We start from the raw sequence: 20153 nt of genomic DNA, 5'->3' as shown, positions 1-20153 counted from the left end.
TCCGGATCCTGGATCCGCCACTGCTCCCTGTTCTATGATCCAAAAAATTAGCGGGTATATAACAATCCAGAAGTTTTCATAAAAAGTGTTAAGAAAGACCTCAAAATTGGTATTCAGTAGAGGATATATCAACAATTAAGCAAACTCGGATGGATACTAATAGAGATATATCAATAATTTGTAGCATTAGTTGAAGACATAAAATTTACTATCATAGTTGTAGGTGGAGTAATTAGTTAGTATGAGTGTGAGTTAATTTAAAGTTGGGAATGGGATATGTATGTAGAGAGTGAGAAGATAAATAAATAAACGGTAAGTTTAATTTCTACTTTTAGTTAATAAATGAAGGGTAAGTTTTTGGTTTAATCTCTATTCTTAGTATAGCTTACAGATATGTGACTAAGTTGTATAGACTGATACTTAGGGATGTCAATGTAGCACGTAATCTGTGGGCTGGCTCGAATAGCCCAAATTTATAGGGTTACGATTGAAAATTTCTAGCCCGATATAATCAAAATCCTATTAGCCCGCACCCGATTAACCCGCAACCCATTAGGGTCAGACTTGAAAACCCGACGGGCTGGCCCGAAAACCCGATAAAATTTTTATTATTCCATTTTTTACTCCTAATTCAACATTTCATTCATTAATTTTAACTAAAAAAATAACTTTCTATTTTATATTAAATATACAAATTTATATATTGATTTTTTATTAATATAATAATTGATAAATAAATTAAAAACTTCAAATTCAAAAAAATATATTGGTAATGTTTGGCTTTAGAAATATGATGTTGCGAAAGTTCATTTACTCAAGTAACTTTTATAGAAGAATTAAGTTTTTTCAATTAAGTTATGCAAAATATTTATTTAGCACACTAAAAAATGACTGGGTCAGGAAATATTAACCAACTCTAGGAGTGATAATATTATGTGGACAGGAGCCTAATTAAAATGCATTCTTATCTCTTGTTTCCTATTAAAGTATATATTCCAGAAGCTGAATCAAAATGCATTCATATCTCTTGTTTCCTTTTCAAATAATATAATTTAGAGATATGAATTGAGTTCAAATTAGATTCAAAGTTGGAATACAAAATCACGAGAACTACTACAACTAATGGGTCAAAATCAGGAGCACATTATTGAGTCAATTCCGAATTCTAAAACTCCCATTTTTTTTCTCTAAAAATATTATTCTATAATCCAAAAAAATAACATGTAACAATCCATTAAGTTTTAATCTCAGTAGTATATAATCTTATTTATAGGTGGAGAAATGAGTTAATTTAAAGTTGGGAATGGGATGTGTATGTTGAGAGTGAGAAGATAAATAAATAAAGAAAGAAAAATACTATTTGTGTAAACCAATGAGAATGCTCCAATTCCATGCAGATTTAGGAAAGTTTGGCAGGTGGATGGATATCTCCATCTCCATCTCCATCTCCATTTCCATTCATAATAAGAGTGGAGATTTAGATTCACACTCACACAGCTTACATTCTCAGTTTCACACACACTTTCGCCGATCGCCAGCTCTGAACTCGTCACCGTCTCTTCTCTGAACTCGTCTCCGTCTCCGTCTCGGTATGTTGTTATACTACTTCCCCTTTCCTTTCCTTTCAGATCTGTTGCACAAATGACCTTAATTTTGTTCCTTGATTTTGAAAAAATTACTGCCGTTGAATATATATGAATTTTTAGGTGTAACACAGAATGCTTGTTCATATCTGTGGGTTTTCAATTAATAGTAACTTCGACCTTAATTTTCATCTGTAATTAAGGTGTGCTTTCCCTTTACTTCCCCGTTCCAGTCTCTTAATTAATCCCTTCCCAAGCTAACGACGCTATAAACTTGACCTCAGTTTTCTTCAACAATTATGATGAATTGATGTGTTTCTGCTACAAATTTTGTGCTTTTTTCTTGTCTCTGACAACTACTAATTAAGAAGTCCGATTTCGTTTCGCAGAGACACAAGTCATGGCTACATTACTACTGCCACTTACTATCCTATCTTTGGTTGCGGCAGGAATCGTAGCAGGCCACAACGTCACCATCTCTCTATTGGACTCCGCTATTGCCAAAGGAGCTGGTACATACATACACACACACATACACATACACATATATATATATATATATATATATATATATAGGGTCATGATCTATGGCAAACACCTCTTAACCATATAACTAGAGAACAAATAATAGCCACAAGATCAAAAAAATCAAGGGCTAGTATTAATTTTTGAATTTAAAGGAGATATTAGTTTTCTCAATCACAAATTTACTCCACAATAATAAGGCGGGGGTATAATGGTCATTGCACATCCAAAATTGGGTTACATCATTGGCATTTGAAAAAGAAACCGCTTTCTTCTCTTCTCCTCCTCTCCCTTCTTCTGCAAAATAGTTCTCAGCTCTCCTACCGCCGATTCGTCCGATTGAAGAGGAATTCGATTGGAAATTATCAATATTTTCGCGATTCAAGTGACTCTCTTTCCCCGACGAAGGAATCTGCATCGGTGTCTCCAATCATCACTCTTCCAGCGGCCAACAACACCGCCACCGTCAACAAGGCGGTGGCGGCGCTCCGGAAGGAGCTCATCGCGGTGATCAAGGAGAAGAAGGAGGCGATGGCCAAGGGCGGGCCGCTCTACGACATCTTGTTGCACATGATCGTGGCATCTGACCCCTAGCGGGAACACACAGATCTATGATATGATTTAGCCTGCATTTCCCAATTTATCTTCTGTTTTTCTTAGTTTTGATTTCCTTTAATTAGGGAATTAACATTAGGTGATAAGCTCGTTGCAATTTTTATGATGGGATGTAGTGTAGTATTTGAATTTTGTGAGATTTTAGCTATGCCTTTCAGATGTAGCCCCTTTCTGTTTCTTCTTGCTCTGATCTAATTATAATATCAATGTTGAATTGTCCCAAAAATAATCATGCTAAGAGTGAAGAGTGAAGTAAAATCATGCTAAGAGTGATGTGTTTTGTAAACAACATTGAAGTAAAATCATGCTAAGAGTGATGTGCTTTGTAAACAAGAATGAAGTAAAATCATGCTAAGAGTGATGTGTTTTGTAAACAAGAGTGAAGTAAAATGAGAATAAGAGTGATGTGTTTTGTAAACAAGAGTGAAGTAAAGTCATGCTACGAGTGATGTGTTTTGTGAACAAGAGTGAAGTAAAATCTGAGTAAGAGTGATGTGTTTTGTGAATAGAGTGAAGTAAAATCTGAATAAGAGTGATGTGTTTTGTAAACAAGAGTGAAGTAAAATCTGAGTAAGAGTGATGTGTTTTGTGAATAAGAGTGAAGTAAAATCTGAGTAAGAGTGATGTGTTTTGTAAACAAGAGTGAAGTAAAATCTGAGTAAGAGTGATGTGTTTTGTGAACAAGAGTGAAGTAAAATCTGAGTAAGAGTGATGTGTTTTGTGAACAAGAGTGAAGTAAAACCTGAGTAAGAGTGATGTGTTTTGTGAACAAGAGTGAAGTAAAACCTGAGTAAGAGTGATGTGTTTTGTGAACAAGAGTGAAGTAAAACCTGGGTAAGAGTGATGTGTTTTGTGAACAAGAGTGAAGTAAAACCCGAGTAACAGTGATGTGTTTTGTGAACAAGAGTGAAGTAAAACCTGAGTAAGAGTGATGTGTTTTGTGAACAAGAGTGAAGTAAAATCCGAATAAGAGTGAAGTGCTTTGTGAACAAGAGTGAAGTAAAATCCGAATAAGAGTGAAGTGTTTTGTGAACAAGAGTGAATGTTTTGTGAACAAGAGTGAAGTAAAATCCGAATAAGAGTGATGTGTTTTGTGAACAAGAGTGAAGTAAAATCAGAATAAGAGTGATGTGTTTTGTGAACAAGAGTGAAGTAAAATCAGAATAAGAGTGAAGTGTTTTGTGAACAAGAGTGAAGTAAAATCCGAATAAGAGTGATGTGTTTTGTTAATTTAGGCCTCTTTTGTTCAAAATCTTATAAACTCATCCAATGAATTGTATAAAACCACACAAACTACGAGCCTACCAAAGATAAATTAGCGACAAAGATGAATGCAGAAACATAGGTCATTGTTCAATTAAGACATAAATAAAATCATCGAATGAATTAGGAGTTGCTTTGACAAAGAATGAAATGAGACTTAGTAACACACTCTAGCAAACACTTATTTAACACTCTTGTTTATTTTAACCAAGAATAAAATGTCCTCCGATCACCATCTAAGCAGTAACTCCTTATTTGGTTACACTAATTTGTATTGTCAAATTTATAATTATTCAACACTGAAGCTATTGCCACTGAAATTCATCCACAACATCTTGAAAACAAAAAAAATAATGGCAACTCCGTTGGGCAAAGTGCGCGTGGAAGCAATTCAAACAGTGGTTCCAACAAAGCCAACGGATCCACGACAATTGCGCAGAATCACGGTTTCGCAGAATGCGGGATCGGCGGCGGTGCTGCAGCGGTGCTTCCACCTGCTTCTCTGCTACAACAAGGGCTCCTCCGAGGACTCCGGATGGCTAGTTGCCGGGCAGATTAAAGAGTCTCTCGGAATAGTCCTGCAGGACTACCCCTTGCTCGCCGGCAAGCTGCGCTGGTGCGACGCTGATTTGGAGATCGTGTGCACTGATTCCGGCACTCGAAAGGTGGAGACCAAGGCGGAGATGGCGTTGGCTGGTTTCGTCAAAATGGAGGAAAAGAGAGAGGATGAAGCTGAGCTCGTTTTCTGGGGGATGTTCTTCAACATACCCCTCAATTCCGAAAATGCCCTTGAGCTATTATTTTTAACAAAAATATGAAAATTTGTTTAACTTATAAGATTAAATTAGATTAACAAAATGTGTGGCTGAGATTTGTTCTCTAGTTATACACTTAATATTAGTTATACTTTGATCACTACCCTATATATATATATATATATATATATATATATATGTGTGTGTGTTTAGTTCTCAATTGTTGCTAATTCATAGCTTAACTATTTGTATATATAGTCTGTCTAGACGGCATCCCTCCGGCCTATGCTTATAGCCCAGGGTTCGGAGACAGATACGACAACTGGCACGTATTCCTAGAGGTATATGAATATGAACAGCCTTTTTTGGATTTTTATCCGTATGCTCATGGCTTTATCATTTACTTCTATTATTGTTGAGTTTATAAGTTTTTATGATAATAAGACTAACAATTTGGAGTTGCAAGGGTGGTGGGTGGTGCCAGAATGTAGATGCCTGCCTCGATAGAGCCAGAAGTTCCAATGGAAGTAGTGCTAAGCTTATGTCGACGCAGAATGGTATCGTATCCTTTGGAGGGATGCTCGACGCCAATTCCACCTTTAATCCTGGTATATATGTGTAGTTAAATCTAATTAAAATCACAATTTCATTTCTCTAATTTGAAATATATAATTTAATTCTTGCATATGTATGATTTCAGATTTCTACAATTGGCACGTGGTCAAAATCTTCTACTGTGACGGCTCATCTTTCATGTCCGATGTTGAGGATGTAGACCCGGTATGTTTTTAAATTTCTTCCATGTCATCAATAAGCACAATTAGTTATACTAACCTAACATGCACTCTTTTAAAAACTGGATTAAACGGTTCGTCACGAACTAGAAGGTTGATGAGTTTTGTTTAGTCTAGGGTTTAGTCCTGATTGTATGTTTTACTCAATTCAATTATAGCTAAATCGCTTCACTAAATTGTTCAATTTCTGAAACATTTACACAGAAATACAACCTGACTTACAGAGGTGCGAGAATATATGATGCCATGATGGATGAGCTTCTACGAATCGGAATGGGAAATGCTAAAAATGTTTGTGTTATTAAATTATAGTAACTCTTGAATTAATTAAATTCTAATTGCTACTTTATATTAATTAATACGAAGTGTTATTTTTATAGGCTTTATTGTCAGGCACTTCTGCAGGTGGATTAGCCACTACTTTACATTGTGATAAGTTCCAATCGTTGTTTCACAACACAACTAGGGTGAAGTGCGTGTCTGATTCAGGCTTTTTTGTTCATGGGTAAGACTATCTCTATTAATTACCTAATTATCAAAATATTTTTTATTAAATATATTATCGTACAATGCCATTGATTAATTTTGTTTGGCTCACTAGAGAGCATTTTATGGGAGCTGATTGGAGAGAAGCTTTCTTCTTTAGTGTGATATCAACACATGTATATATTCTTTTAATTTCATTTTACTTTGTTTTATAATCAAGTTGTACTATATATTATTAACATGTGTATTCTTACATTCATTCTTCATTTTTTGCTATGTACATATATAGGGTTTGGCAAATATGTTACCCACATCACGCACATCCAAATTTAGCTCAACTCTGGTATGAATATAGTATTAGCTAATTTTCATTGCTTTTTTGGATAATATAATTAAGTATTCATATAATCATATTTGTATTTGTAGTGTTTATTTCCTGAAAATTTGGTCCCAGATATCCAAACCCCATTATTTTTAATCGAATCAGCATTTGACTCATATCAGGTACGTGCAATCTTATAATGTAATTATTAGTATTCATTAATATCTTTGATTTCATAATTATATTTTTTTATTTCCAATCTACCTGTCACAGATATCACAAAATGTGTTCTCTCCGAGTGATACTAGCCCGAGATGGATCAGTTGCATCCGTAACTTGATGTTTTGCAATTGGACTGACATAAAAATCATGAAAGGTATATACAATATTATTACTTATTTTGACTCTATTTAATACTCATAATATTTTTGTTTAGATTTTAGGTACACATTCATAAATACGCTGAAAAGTACAATTGAGAATAGCTCATCAAGAAGAGGCTATTTTGTACATAGTTGCTACCAACATGGCCATATGGAATACAAACGCGATTCGACATGCTCATCGTTGGTTGGAAACGGACTTGCTAACAAAGTAAGTGAAACTAAATAAAGTATTTGCCACTCAAATTGTTTGGCCGCACCCTACTAATTTAATATGAAATGTATTTTCAGACGATAGCACAAGCTGTGGGAGATTGGTTTTTCGACCGGAGCGAGTTCCAGGAGATGGACATGCCCAATGACTTGCCACGGAACTGCACTAGCTTCGACGACCAACCTACTTTGGAGAAAAAGTGTAGGGATTATATTCATCATTAGATGCCATGAATTGATAGTTTGTGAATTTGAATTTCTATTTTCAATTATGAATGAAGGGTTAAAGTTTTCAGTTAAATTCGGCTTCTTGATTACAAGTTAATTGATGGTCGGTTAAATTCGACTTATTAATTATACAAGTTAATGATGGTGATAATGTAGGTTATGTGTTATGAAATGAATTAAGTGGGTGGTTTCATCTGTTAAAGCAAGATATTGCAACTAGGGTTAAATTCAGCTTCTTAATTGTTGGTGACAATAATCACTCCACAATTTAATTGTTGGTGACCATAAATACTACTATTACATAGATAGGTTACGAGTAATGAAATGAATTAAGTGAGGGATATGACATCTATAAAAGCAAGACGTTATAACTAGGGTTATTATACATGTTATCTTAGAAGCATGAGTCCTCAAAACTCAGTCATGGTGATGGTAATGGTGATTATGATAAGTAATTTGGTTGTAATGAGTGATTCAGTAAAAGTGGATCTGAAAGAGTGCTACAAGATTTGGGATGATGATTGTAAATTTGGGCTGCTGAAAGAGATCTGCAACGATATTAGTGATCACCCTCAGAATGTATGTTGTGGTTTCCTTCGTAATAATAGGATGGATTTGGATTGCTATTTTGCAATTGTTGATGACTTAAAAAACAATTACTCTTGCCAACACCCAGACGTGGCTACCGGTAGAGCTTCAGACATACTTACTGATTGTCAAGGCTGATACTCCTATAATATATTTCAAACTTCATGTAATAATTGCATTATTATGGATTTAAATTGTCTATTCTACTAGTGATCATCAAATTATATAAGATTAATTACTTAAAACCAATGTCTTTCTTATCTTATGATCTAGTACTATGTTTTAGTTGTTGGAAAAGAGTGGATTACATAACCATTTTTGATGTTTCTCCCTTAGAATGTTCTAGGCATCCATTCCTTTTAAACCATTTTTCACAAGCAACAACCATATACCCCTCACGGAACCCTTTCATTGTTTTCATCATACAAGATTCTTCATCTTCCATCTGATTAAAACAGAAACAACAAAGAAGAAAATAACAGCCAGTCCTCAGAATATATAATTGCTATTTTCAAAAATCAAGACAACCAATATAACAGAAGATGATAAAGCACAAATATAACAACAAGAACTCAAGGAAATCAGGTGAATTGCAGTAGTTCAGTTCATTCTTCTTTACTGTAATTCCATGCATCAATACATACATCATTATCTTCTTCCATCAAATTTAGTTATTTACATTCTGGAATACAATAACTCAAAGAGATATTAATAGTAGTATAAAGAAACTCAAAAACATCACCAAAGAGTAATGACTAATGACAATCACAGTTTGCAGATTTTCTCAAAATCTGGAATTGAAATAAAAACTTCCCCTCCTAATATCTAACTCTAAAATCTAGCACCTCATAGTTTCCATAATCTGCTCAAAGGTTTTCCATAAGGACACCAAAATGGTTTGTGCAAAACCACAAAATCCCATCACCAATTTTAGCTATGAATGAGAAATTTTCTAGCCTTAGAATCGAAAATGATGCAGCTCGTCACTAAAAATTGAAAATGGGGTGAGGAAGGTAATGCACAAAATTAATTCAGTGTATCTATCTGCGACAAGAAGCACACCTGATGAAAATAAGGTCAATGACAAAAACTTGAGGTTAGTGCATGCTATTTGCTCATCAAAATTTCTTGCCTTTAATTGTATTAAAGATTTTTTAAGAATAATAATAATCTTGCTTTCATTTTTGTGGCTTGTGGATAAAGATTGGAGTATTTGATAATTTCTATAGGCTGAATTAGTGGTTTTCTTTATAGGAAAAAGATACTGTGCATGCCCTTGAGTTATTTGAGTGAAATATTTGTGAGTGATTCTCACTTTGGTGTATTGTAGAGTGATGGAGTACGTACTAAACAAGCCCAATAGCAGTAAAGCCCATCATCCTAAAGCCCAAGAAAGAGTATCAGTTCGGCATGACTAAAGAGTATCAGTCCGGCATGACTAAAGAGTTCAGTTCGGCACAACCAAAGAGTTCGGCCCCAGCCTACAGCTCGGTAAAAGCCAACCAATCAAACTCTGCTCTCAGGTCGGCATCAAGCTCTACTCTCAGATCGGCAAAAGCTGCTCGGCAATAATTCAACAGTTCGGTCTCAGTATTCGACCGAACTGGGAGATAGTGGACTCATGCAGGATCTCCTGACCACTACACCCACGATCTATTTAGTGGTGTCAAGCAGTCATTAACATGCAGGATAGTGGACCCATGCAAGATCGCCACGATCTCCACGACATCCACTACCTAGTAAATGGCTGCATGCCACGATCTTGGTTTAATGTATAAATAGAACCTAGATCAGATAGATAGGTTTAGACTCTCTCGCTTTCTAGAGATAAAATACAAAATAGCAAGTCTGTATTGTAAGCTGTAAGAAAACAGATCAAGCAATACAACTCTGCCCTCATTTCTTCCCGTGGACGTAGATTTACCTCAGTAAATCGAACCACGTAAAAATCTCTGTGTCGTGATCTGCATCTTCCTGCATTCACTAACATCAAAAATTCGCCGATTCATCACTGGCGCCGTCTGTGGGAACCAGAGAACCAAATTTGTGATAAAAGCGAATTTTTGACCCTTTTTCCACCCCAAAAAAAAAAAATGCATACCAGATCACACACTACCCGTAATACCGTTCGTGATAACCGTGAGGAAGCTAGTCCAGCTCGCAGGTCTGAAAAACGGCCTCGGGAGACATCTACCTCCGGTTCTCACGAAGAAGGAACAAGCCACTCCAGGAGTCATCGCACCGAGTCTTCCCAGCAGCCCGATTTAAATGAAGCTGTCAAGCTGTTCTTGGCCGAGAAGCAGGAGGAGTTCTTAACCTTCCTGCAGAAGAGCCAACAGCCGGAGAAGACAACGACGGATTCTCCCTCCTCATCTAGGCATGAAAGTCACTACCGCAGTAGTGACGTGTCTTCCAGGAGAAAGAATCCTCAACCCCGACATGTTCCTGTTCCTCCTCGGTACCGGAACCACAGGAGAACTCCATCTCCTCCGTACCGAAGAGATGTCGGGTTCGCCATGTACGGAGCATTAAAGACTCCGTTCTCGGACGATATCACCCGAACTCCTTTGCCGCGGAACTACCGGACACCGTCAATGACTTATGACGGGTTGGTGGATCCTCATGACTTCCTGGGACGCTATCAGTATAATATGGCGAACCAGGGTCTCAATGAGGTCCATATGTGCAAGCTATTCCCCGAGCTGCTCATCGGGAACGCCAGAAGGTGGTTCGACAGCCTTCCTCAAGGCAGCATTAGATCCTACCGAGATCTAATGGATGCTTTCCACAGGAGGTTCTTTCAGAAAGCGGAAGCCCGAATTACTTCGGCTCAGCTGCTTTCTATACGTCAAGGTCGCGACGAAAAGATCAGCGACTTCCTGACGAGATTCCACAAGGAATGCCTACAAGTAGATGATCTCAACGATCTACTTGTCATTTCGGCATTCCAAAATGGAATCCAGCCCGGAGCTCTCTACAGAAAGCTCGTGGAATGCAGTCCGCAAACAGCTCAAGAGATGTGGGACATTGCGGACCAGTACTCCCGGGCCGATGAGGCAGACCGTCGCAAACGGTCGTTAGACAGCTCATCGTCCCGAGAAGACAGAAGGAAGCCCGATCATAGCGATCGGGGGCATCCTCGCCGGACTCCATTTGAAAGAATTCAAAGGGCTCCGGTGCAAGACAGATTGGGACCCCGTCTCAATCCCGAGAAGCCGCCCGCTCAGTTCGTACCGCTGAACAAGTCAAGAGCGGAAATTTTCGAACTACATTCCGATATGTTCGAAAGACCAAAGCGGATGACGAAATCAGCCGCGCGGCGACCTCAGGATCAATATTGCTCCTTCCATCAAACCCACGGTCACGATACCGAGGAGTGCCGAGATTTGGCTGCAGGTATTGATGTTCTTGTGAAAACAGGAACGTTAAAAAAATACCAAAGCAAGCAGCCGAAAAAGAACAAAAGGCAGAGAGGTGCGAACTGCAATCCTCAGGATCCGAAAAGGCATGAGGATCCCGAAGACGACGACGAGCCGCAATATGATGGAGTAATCCTGACTATTGATGCTCTCCCTGCCGGGAAGACTAAGTCGTCCCTTAAAGCAGAACGCAGAGGTTCCAATCAAGAGGAGCCAACACATAAAAGGCTGAAGAAAGACGAAGTGATTACATTTTCAGACGCCGATCCCGTCCCAGCCATCTCTCCTCACCAAGACGCTATTGTCATTCAAGCCGGAGTGGCAAACAAACTGATCCACAGAGTATTTGTGGATACAGGAGCGTCAGTCAGCATTCTTTTTAAAGAATGTTTCGATAAAATGGAAGTGGATCCAGCTCGGCTCAGTCCGGCTCCACTTCCTCTGAAAAGTTTCGCCCAGGAGGACACCCGCCCTGAAGGTATTATCAGCCTTCCGATCACGGTGGGAAAAGCACCTACAAGCTCCAATACGATGATCGAGTTCTTTGTGGTGAAAGCTCGGTCCCCGTACAACATCATCCTGGGGAGAGACTGGCTCAACACAGTTCGGGCCGTTTGCTCTACTTATCACCTCACCATCAAGATCCCCACTAAAAGTGGGATAGCGGTCATCCGAGGTGATCAAAAGAGGGCAAAAGAATGTCTGCAGATTGCGCTTAAAAGTGCCGAGCAATCAGTTCGGCACCATCAAGCATAGCAATCACAGCAACCGGAGTCAAAGGCAAGCGAGATGACCGAAGTCACTTCAGAGCCGAACTCAATGACCGTTCAGTTATACGAAGATGATCCATCCAGAACGGTCAAGATCGGCTTCGCAGGAACGCCTCTACTCCGGGAAAAGACCATTCAGCTCCTCAAGGAGTACAAAGATGTCTTTGCATGGTCTCCGTTGGACATGACCGGAGTGCCCCCCGAGGTAATCACTCATCGGTTAAATATTGATCCTTCAATCCGGCCAGTAAAACAGAAGCAAAGACTCTTTGCGGCAGAAAGAAGCCAAGTCATCCATGACGAAGTCCGCCAATTACTAAAAGCGGATGTACTATTCGAGGTGAAATATCCTTCCTGGGTGGCCAATCCTGTGATGATCAAGAAAAAAGAAGGAGGATGGCGGATGTGCATAGATTTTACCGATCTAAACAAGCACTGTCCTAAAGATTGCTATCCCCTTCCGAATATAGATAAAAAAGTAGAAGCTTTGATCGGCTTCGAAATTTTCTGTTTTCTTGATTTATACAAAGGATATCACCAAGTATTGATGGATGAGAGTGACGCTCCGAAAACAGCTTTCATTACCGATTTCGGCATTTTCGCTTATAAAAAGATGCCATTCGGTTTAAAGAATGCCGGAGCCACTTATCAAAGGATGGTAGACAAGCTTTTTCGGCACCTGATTGGAAAGGAGGTCGAAGTGTATGTTGACGATATCGTCGTCAAAAGCAAAAGCACTTCGGAGTACGAGCACAACCTCAAGTCCACTCTCAACGTGCTCAAGAAAGCCAACCTCAAACTTAATCCCCAAAAGTGTACCTTTTTGGTAGATTCGGGAAAGTTTCTGGGTTGTTGGGTTTCAAAGGACGGACTCAAGGCAAACCCCTCAAAAGTTCAAGTCGTTCAGAACATGGCAATGCCGAAGTCCATACATGACGTGCAAAGGCTAACCGGATGTCTAGCCGCACTGAATCGATTCCTTTCCCAAGCAGCCGAAAAGCAACTGCCGTTCTTCAAGGTGTTGAAAAAGGCACCAAAGTTCGAGTGGGGAGCCGAGCAGAAAAAGGCCTTTGACGAGCTCAAAAGTTATCTAGCCGAGCTTCCTATTCTATCTGCTCCAACCGAAGCCGAAGTAATATTCTTATACTTAGCGGCTTCAGATCAAACCATCAGCGCGGTGCTTGTACGAGAAGAAGGCCTAAAGCAGTTTCCCATCTACTTTACAAGCCGAGCATTAAGAGGTCCAGAAACAAGGTATCAACCTCTGGAAAAAATTGCTCTGGCGCTAGTAAATGCAGCAAGGAGACTGCGGCCATACTTCTATGCTCACAAGGTATGCGTCTTAACCGATCTGCCTCTTCGGCAAGTTTTGACCAAGCCAGAAGCATCAGGCAGAATCGCCAAATGGGCCATAGAGCTAGGAGAACACTCAATCGAGTACCTACCTCGGAAAGCCATCAAGGGACAAGCCTTGGCAGATTTTCTTGCAGAGGCCAAGTTCGATCAAGCAATCCCTGTCATTGCCGAACAGAAAAATTCTACCAATGCCGAACTAGCACAGCCCTCGGAATCCGAAGTAGAGCCGCCAGACTGCTGGAGCGGATTCGTAGATGGAGCTTCAAACAAGATGGGAAGTGGAGCTGGTATTTTACTCGTCGCTCCCGACGGACACGAGGTAACCTACTCACTTCGGTTCCTATTCCCCACTACTAATAATGAAGCCGAGTACGAAGCCCTCCTGGCCGGACTCCAGTTAGCGCAAAGTCTGCTCGTCAAATCTCTCAAAGTCCATTGTGATTCACAAGTCATAGTAAATCACATGTTGGGTACAAGTGAAGCCCGTGACGAGAGAATGAAGAAGTATTTGGACAAAGCGCAAAACCTCAGCCGAAGTTTCTCCTATTTTCGGATAATCCGTGTTCCCAGAGCGGAAAATAGCCGAGCAGATACCTTAAGTAAGTTGGCCTCAGATCCGAGCTCAAAGGCGGAAGAATTAATGCATCGAAGCATTGATGAAGCCGAGGTACATTCAGTATCCAGCTCGCCGAACTGGATGACGCCGATCTTGCAGTATCTGGATCAAGGACAATTGCCCGAGGATAAGAGAGAAGCTCGGAAGATCACATGCCGAGCACTTCGGTACGAACTTCATGAAGGAGTCCTCTTTAGAAAGTCTTACCTCCAGCCGTTATTGCGGTGCGTAGGACCAGAAGAGACGGACTACATCCTCAGAGAAGTTCATGAAGGATCGTGCGGCAGCCACATCGGAGCTAGAGCTTTAGCTAAAAAAGTTCTAAGATGGGGATATTATTGGCCAACCTTGGTACAAGAAGCAGTGCAGCTCGTCAAGACATGCCCGAAGTGCCAAATCCATGCAAATATCCCAAGGATGCCGCAGACCGATCTATTCACTATGCAAAGCCCTTGGCCTTTCATGCAATGGGGCATAGACATAGTGGGACCACTTCCTCAAGCTCCTCGGCAAATGAAATTCCTAATCGTTGCCGTGGACTACTTTACGAAGTGGGTGGAAGCTGAACCATTAGCTACGATAACGAGCTCGAAGGCATTGGATTTCGTCTGGAAGAACATAGTGTGCCGATTTGGCATACCCCACATCCTCATCTCGGATAACGGGACTCAGTTCACCGACAAGACGTTCAAGAATTGGTGCCAAGAGCTGAATATTCAACAGCGGTTCACTTCGGTCTCTCATCCACAAGCAAACGGACAAACGGAGGTAACAAATCGTATCCTGGTGAAAGGGTTAAAAGCTCGGTTAGAACAAGCCAAAGGACAATGGGTAGAAAATCTCCCTCAAGTCCTATGGTCCTACCGAACTACACCCACAACCTCCAACGGTGAAACTCCGTACAGTCTTGTGTACGGCACTGAAGCCGTGATTCCGGTGGAGATCGGCGTACCCAGTCCCCGAACTCTAAATTTCTCCTCAGAAATGAATGACGACGGACTGAGAGCCGAGCTAGATCTTGCCGAAGAAAGAAGAGAATTGGCATGCATAAAAGCAGCCAAGTACAAGGAGCAAGTAGCCCGGTATTACAACCAAAGGGTGAAGAAGCTACAATTTCAAGTGGGAGATCTCGTCTTGAGAAACAACGAAGTAAGCCGAGCAGAAAAGCTGGGCAAGCTCGAACCCACATGGGAAGGTCCGTATCGGGTGTCAGAAGTCCTCGGCAAAGGGTCTTACAAATTGGCTCACATGTCAGGAGAACAGGTACCCCGAACATGGCACATTTCCAACCTCAAAAAGTTCCATTTGTAAGAGACAGTCCGGTCAGTCAGTCTTGAGTCTTGTTCAGTCAATGTGCTTTATTTGGTTTACTTGGTCTTTATTTGTCTCTGTGCGTTTTGTCTGTGCGTTTTGTCTGTCTATGTGCGTGTCGTCTCTTACAAATGTTACTGAGGTATCTTGTTCTTCGAAGGCTGATCCCCTTCTTAGAACATATACAAGCCAACGATTGTGAGTCAAAGCTTCTACAGAAGATACAAGACCACAATTCAGCTTAAACAAGCAGTTCGTCTGAAACGAGCTGCAACAAGCCAACGATTGTGAGTCAAAGCTTCTACAGAAGATACAAGACCACAATTCGGCTTAAAAATCAAGCACTTCGTCTGAAACGAACTGCAACGAAAGTCCGATTCTCGCGATAAAACTTGCCTGAATTAGGACAAGGGAAAGTCCGATCCACGCGATAAAACTCGCCGAATTAGGACAAGGGAAAGTCCGATCCCCAAATTAGGACAAGGGAAAGTCCGATCCCCAAATTAGGACAACGGAAAGTCCGATCCGAGCGATAAAACTCGCCAAATTAGGACACAAGCTTAGTCCGGTCAAAGATGTTTATTTCATCAGACCAAAGACGAGTCCGGTCAAAGATGTTTATTTCATCAGACCAAAGACGAGTCCGGTCAAAGAAGAGTTCACTTCATAAGACCAAGGACAAACATCGACTTACCCCGTACCTTTATCCGGAAAGCGAAGTGAATACGTACTAAACAAGCCCAACAGCAGTAAAGCCCATCAGCCTAAAGCCCAAGAAAGAGTATCAGTTCGGCATGACTAAAGAGTATCAGTCCGGCATGACTAAAGAGTTCAGTTCGGCACAACCAAAGAGTTCGGCCCCAGCCTACAGCTCGGTAAAAGCCAACCAATCAAACTCTGCTCTCAGGTCGGCATCAAGCTCTACTCTCGGATCGGCAAAAGCTGCTCGGCAATAATTCAACAGTTCGGTCTCAGTATTCGACCGAACTAGGAGATAGTGGACTCATGCAGGATTTCCTCCTCCACTACACCCACGATCTATTTAGTGGTGTCAAGCAGTCATTAACTCATGCAGGATAGTGGACCCATGCAAGATCGCCACGATCTCCACGACATCCACTACCTAGTAAATGGCTGCATGCCACGATCTTGGTTTAATGTATAAATAGAACCTAGATCAGATAGATAGGTTTAGACTCTCTCGCTTTCTAGAGATAAAATACAAAATAGCAAGTCTGTATTGTAAGCTGTAAGAAAACAGATCAAGCAATACAACTCTGCCCTCATTTCTTCCCGTGGACGTAGATTTACCTCAGTAAATCGAACCACGTAAAAATCTCTGTGTCGTGATCTGCATCTTCCTGCATTCACTAACATCAAAAATTCGCCGATTCATCATAGAGCACTTTTGGTTTCACTTGTGAGAGAGTCTACCTCGTGGTGTATTGATAGAGCACTTTTGGGTAGTAAAGATCTATAACATAATCTCTCTGTTAGTCATTAGGAGTCTCGGTTTACTTTTACTATAAATGTTAGGAGCACTCCACTTTCTATTAACTCATTCCGTTCATATCTGTTATAAAACTAATAATATATAAAAATGGTCTCACATTCCACTATCTTTGCTCACCCACTTTCCTTTATATTTCTTAAAGCTTGTGCTGAACTCAAATGACACTTCTAATGACGGACGGAGGGAGTATTGTGTTAACATATTTTGGTCTAAATCTAGCAATTTTGGCATATACGCTCCTTTATTTACACCCAATAATACTAGGGCAAATTTATCCGTGAATTTTGTGCTAGGCTTGGCCACGCCCTCAAAGAAGAATGTTAGTAATTTTTTGGTGATTGATATGTTCTCCAAAATGATACACTTTATACTGTGTATGAAGACTGTTGGCAATTGAAACTTAAAATATAACATATAATTGTCCCACATCGGTGTCAAGAGAAAACTGAAACTAGTATATAAGTCTCATGGGCCCCTCCTCCTATCACCAATTGGTTTTAGGATGGAACCCATGGATTTCTATCATGGTATCAGAGCGGGTCGCCGACTGTGGGTCATATTTAACTGACCCAGCAGTATATCTGGGCTGAAACCGAAAAAAAAATGACTGACCCAGCAGTATAACTGGGCTGAAAATTTGGGCCAAGTGGTCCAACCGATCGAAAAAAATTGGGCCGATTGTCTAATCGATTAGAAAAAAGTCCAACCCCTCCAAGGTTCACCTTGAAGGGTTTGAGGGAGGGTGTTGGCAATTGAAACTTAAAATATAACATATAATTGTCCCACATCGGTGTCAAGAGAAAACTGAAACTAGTATATAAGTCTCATGGGCCCCTCCTCCTATCACCAATTGGTTTTAGGATGGAACCCATGGATTTCTATCCAAGACTAACAATATCAAACATATAGACGACTTATTCTTTAGGGGGTTGTATATTAGTTCTTGTGTTGTACATTTTCCGTATTCGGTGTATTGTTGTGAGATAATTTTTAGATTGTATGACTTGTATCGACCTTAAAGAGGTCTCAATAAAGTAAAACCAATTGAATTTGATCCATCAACATTCAAATCATGATACAATACCAACATATATTCACCTTTAATTCATGTCATACCAATATGCAAATTATTATCGATATACTATATATATAAGCAATTATATTATACTACTCAATTAAGAAATTGAGTTTGAGTGCATAAAATTTGATGAGTCGAGAAGATTACAACACCGCCGCAGTGTTCTCCACCACTACGGTCAAAACCCAAATTTTGACCTCGCTGCCGGTAAAATGGATATTCATGGATTTTGATTTAAGTCACTATTTTATTAATTAAATATGTAAATATTAAATAAGTATATTAAATAAGTGGAGAAATGGTAAAGTAAGAAAGAATCCTAACACTCACCTTGAACATCATTATTTGTAAATTAATTATCATTCTGTATAATTTATAATATTAAATTTGTCTATGTTCTCAACCGATAGTGCTTGCTATTGGCTAGTACATAAATATCACCCTGCTAAACCCAATTATTAATTTGTCTATGTTCTCAATAAAGTAAAACCAATTGAATTTGATCCATCAACATTCAAATCATGATACAATTCCAACATATATTCACCTTTAATTCATGTAGTCATATCGGTACGCAAATTATTATCAATATACTATATATATATATATAGGATTATATTTAATGTCGAATCAATTTTAATGACTGAACTAGAGAACAAATCATGTCCACCCATTTTGTTAATCTTATGGTCGTAATTAATTCTCTCAAATATTATTAAATATTGTCTACATGTATTATAATATTATAAATCTAACGTGTGGGGCTTATCTTGTAATTGTAACTTTGGCAGTTAATATGTTTTCCTTGATTTCAGACAAGTTAATTTGGCAATGATTTTCACACGATTTTAATGCATTCTTCATTTGCAATTCAATCTTGAAATATATTCACACATGTTAATATGATAATGATATTCACACGATTCCAATCCACTCTTCATGTTCCATTGAATCTGCTAATTTGCAGATTCCAATCTCTCTATATAAACTAATCCCAATTCCATTCATTTGCAATCTTCGCAATCTTCATGTTAATACGGTAATGATATTCACACGATTGTAATACACTCTTCATGTTCCATTGAATATGCTAATTTGCAGAGTTCAATCTCTCTTTATAAACTAATCCCAATTCCATTCATTCGCAATCTTCAGCTATCATATCTCTACTTCTTCGTCTTATTTGGTTGTATGGATTCGTCAAATCGCTTTACGCCTAGAACGGACTTTACTAGTACATCAATGGAAGACTTGAGCAATCCTTCTCACACAACTGAATTTTCTCCCAAAGCAGGAAACCTACATGGAACTACTTCTACAGAAAATATTAACGACGATCATGGGTCAATATTCGATGAGTTACAATCTCCTGTTGGCTGCACAATTTTTTATTCTGACTCTGAATCATCCGAGGATGAAGAACTAGAGCCAGGTAGTAGGAATACTTGTTCTGTTTGTCGCAGTGAAAGTTTGTCATATAAAATATATTGATGTATAATATTGTTCGTGGTAGTGAAATATATTTAGTATTGGATGAAATAAACTTCTTAATGAATGAACTCTTTTTTTAATCTCAGTGTCATACATCCCTGAATGTCCTTCCCAAATGAAGCCACATATTGGCCAGGTTTTTCATACCTTGGATGATGCTACAGTCTTCTATAATAAATATGCATGACAGGTAGGGTTTGACACCCGTAAACATGGATCTAAAAGGGTTGGAGATCTGGTTACATGGCTATACGTTGTGTGTAGTAGAGAAGGTGAGAAGCGAGTGAATTATAAACAGCCTGAGACTAAACGTAGACGTTCTTCTAGAAAGTGTCTTTGTAAGGCTAAATTGCTTTTAAGTTTTGTAAGGGTACTGGTTATGTTGTTAAACAGTTTGAAGAGCGACATAATCACGATATGGTTCAATTACGTCACAAGCGATTTATGAGGCTCAATCGCAATATCGACCTAGTGCATCAGAAATTCATAATAGATTGCGAAAGTGCAAATATCGGTCCCACGTTGACTTTTAGTATGCTTAGCGAGGTCTTAGGTGGTTTGGATTACGTCGGATGCACCATTGTCGAGGTTCGCAACTATAGGCGTGATCTAAGAGCATATGTGGATGGTGCTGATGCGCAAATGTTATTGAATGATATGAAGCGGAAGAAGGAGATATGTTCGTCGTTCACCTACAACTTTGAGGTAAACTCTAAGGGCAGACTTACATGTCTTTTCTGGTGTGATCCTTGTCACGCCCGCATTTTCTAAGGATAGAAGACACGGTTGGTCGCGACTAGGGGAGGATTAAAGAAGCGGGGAAGAAAGGGGAAAAACATACACA

General features: G+C 39.5%; 1 protein-coding gene across 4 annotated transcripts; it reads left to right on the top strand.

Annotated features, from left to right (window-relative positions):
* Positions 1-1347: 1347 nt before the first annotated feature.
* LOC121746709 (pectin acetylesterase 11-like) lies at positions 1348-7240 on the top strand. 4 transcript variants are annotated; one of them, XM_042140623.1, is made up of 13 exons: positions 1348-1589; positions 1973-2095; positions 5000-5082; positions 5226-5349; positions 5442-5521; positions 5740-5826; positions 5916-6040; positions 6137-6197; positions 6311-6364; positions 6448-6525; positions 6617-6719; positions 6780-6937; positions 7018-7240. In XM_042140623.1, the coding sequence occupies exons 2-13, from the start codon at positions 1984-1986 to the stop codon at positions 7162-7164; spliced, it is 1212 nt and encodes a 403-aa protein (XP_041996557.1). In that variant the 5' UTR covers positions 1348-1589; positions 1973-1983; the 3' UTR covers positions 7165-7240. The 4 variants fall into 4 exon arrangements, with proteins under 4 accessions (XP_041996557.1, XP_041996556.1, XP_041996558.1 ...); XM_042140622.1 differs by having other exon boundaries at positions 5208-5349; XM_042140624.1 differs by lacking the exon at positions 5740-5826 and having other exon boundaries at positions 5208-5349.
* The last annotated feature ends 12913 nt before the right edge of the window (positions 7241-20153 follow it).

Source organism: Salvia splendens, chromosome 9 (genome assembly GCF_004379255.2).
Source record: "Salvia splendens isolate huo1 chromosome 9, SspV2, whole genome shotgun sequence".
NCBI classification, from domain to species: domain Eukaryota; kingdom Viridiplantae; phylum Streptophyta; class Magnoliopsida; order Lamiales; family Lamiaceae; genus Salvia; species Salvia splendens.
Note: the sequence above shows the minus strand (reverse complement) of the source record. Positions and strands in the feature narration are given on the sequence as shown.

Coding starts and splice junctions, on each gene's coding strand:
- LOC121746709 (XM_042140622.1), top strand. CDS start 1,984: ATGGCTACATTACTACTGCCACTTACTATCCTATCTTTGGTTGCGGCA. Junction 5,083..5,207: donor ACTGGCACGTATTCCTAGAG/GTATATGAATAT, acceptor TGGAGTTGCAAG/GGTGGTGGGTGGTGCCAGAA. Junction 6,938..7,017: donor GAAACGGACTTGCTAACAAA/GTAAGTGAAACT, acceptor ATGTATTTTCAG/ACGATAGCACAAGCTGTGGG.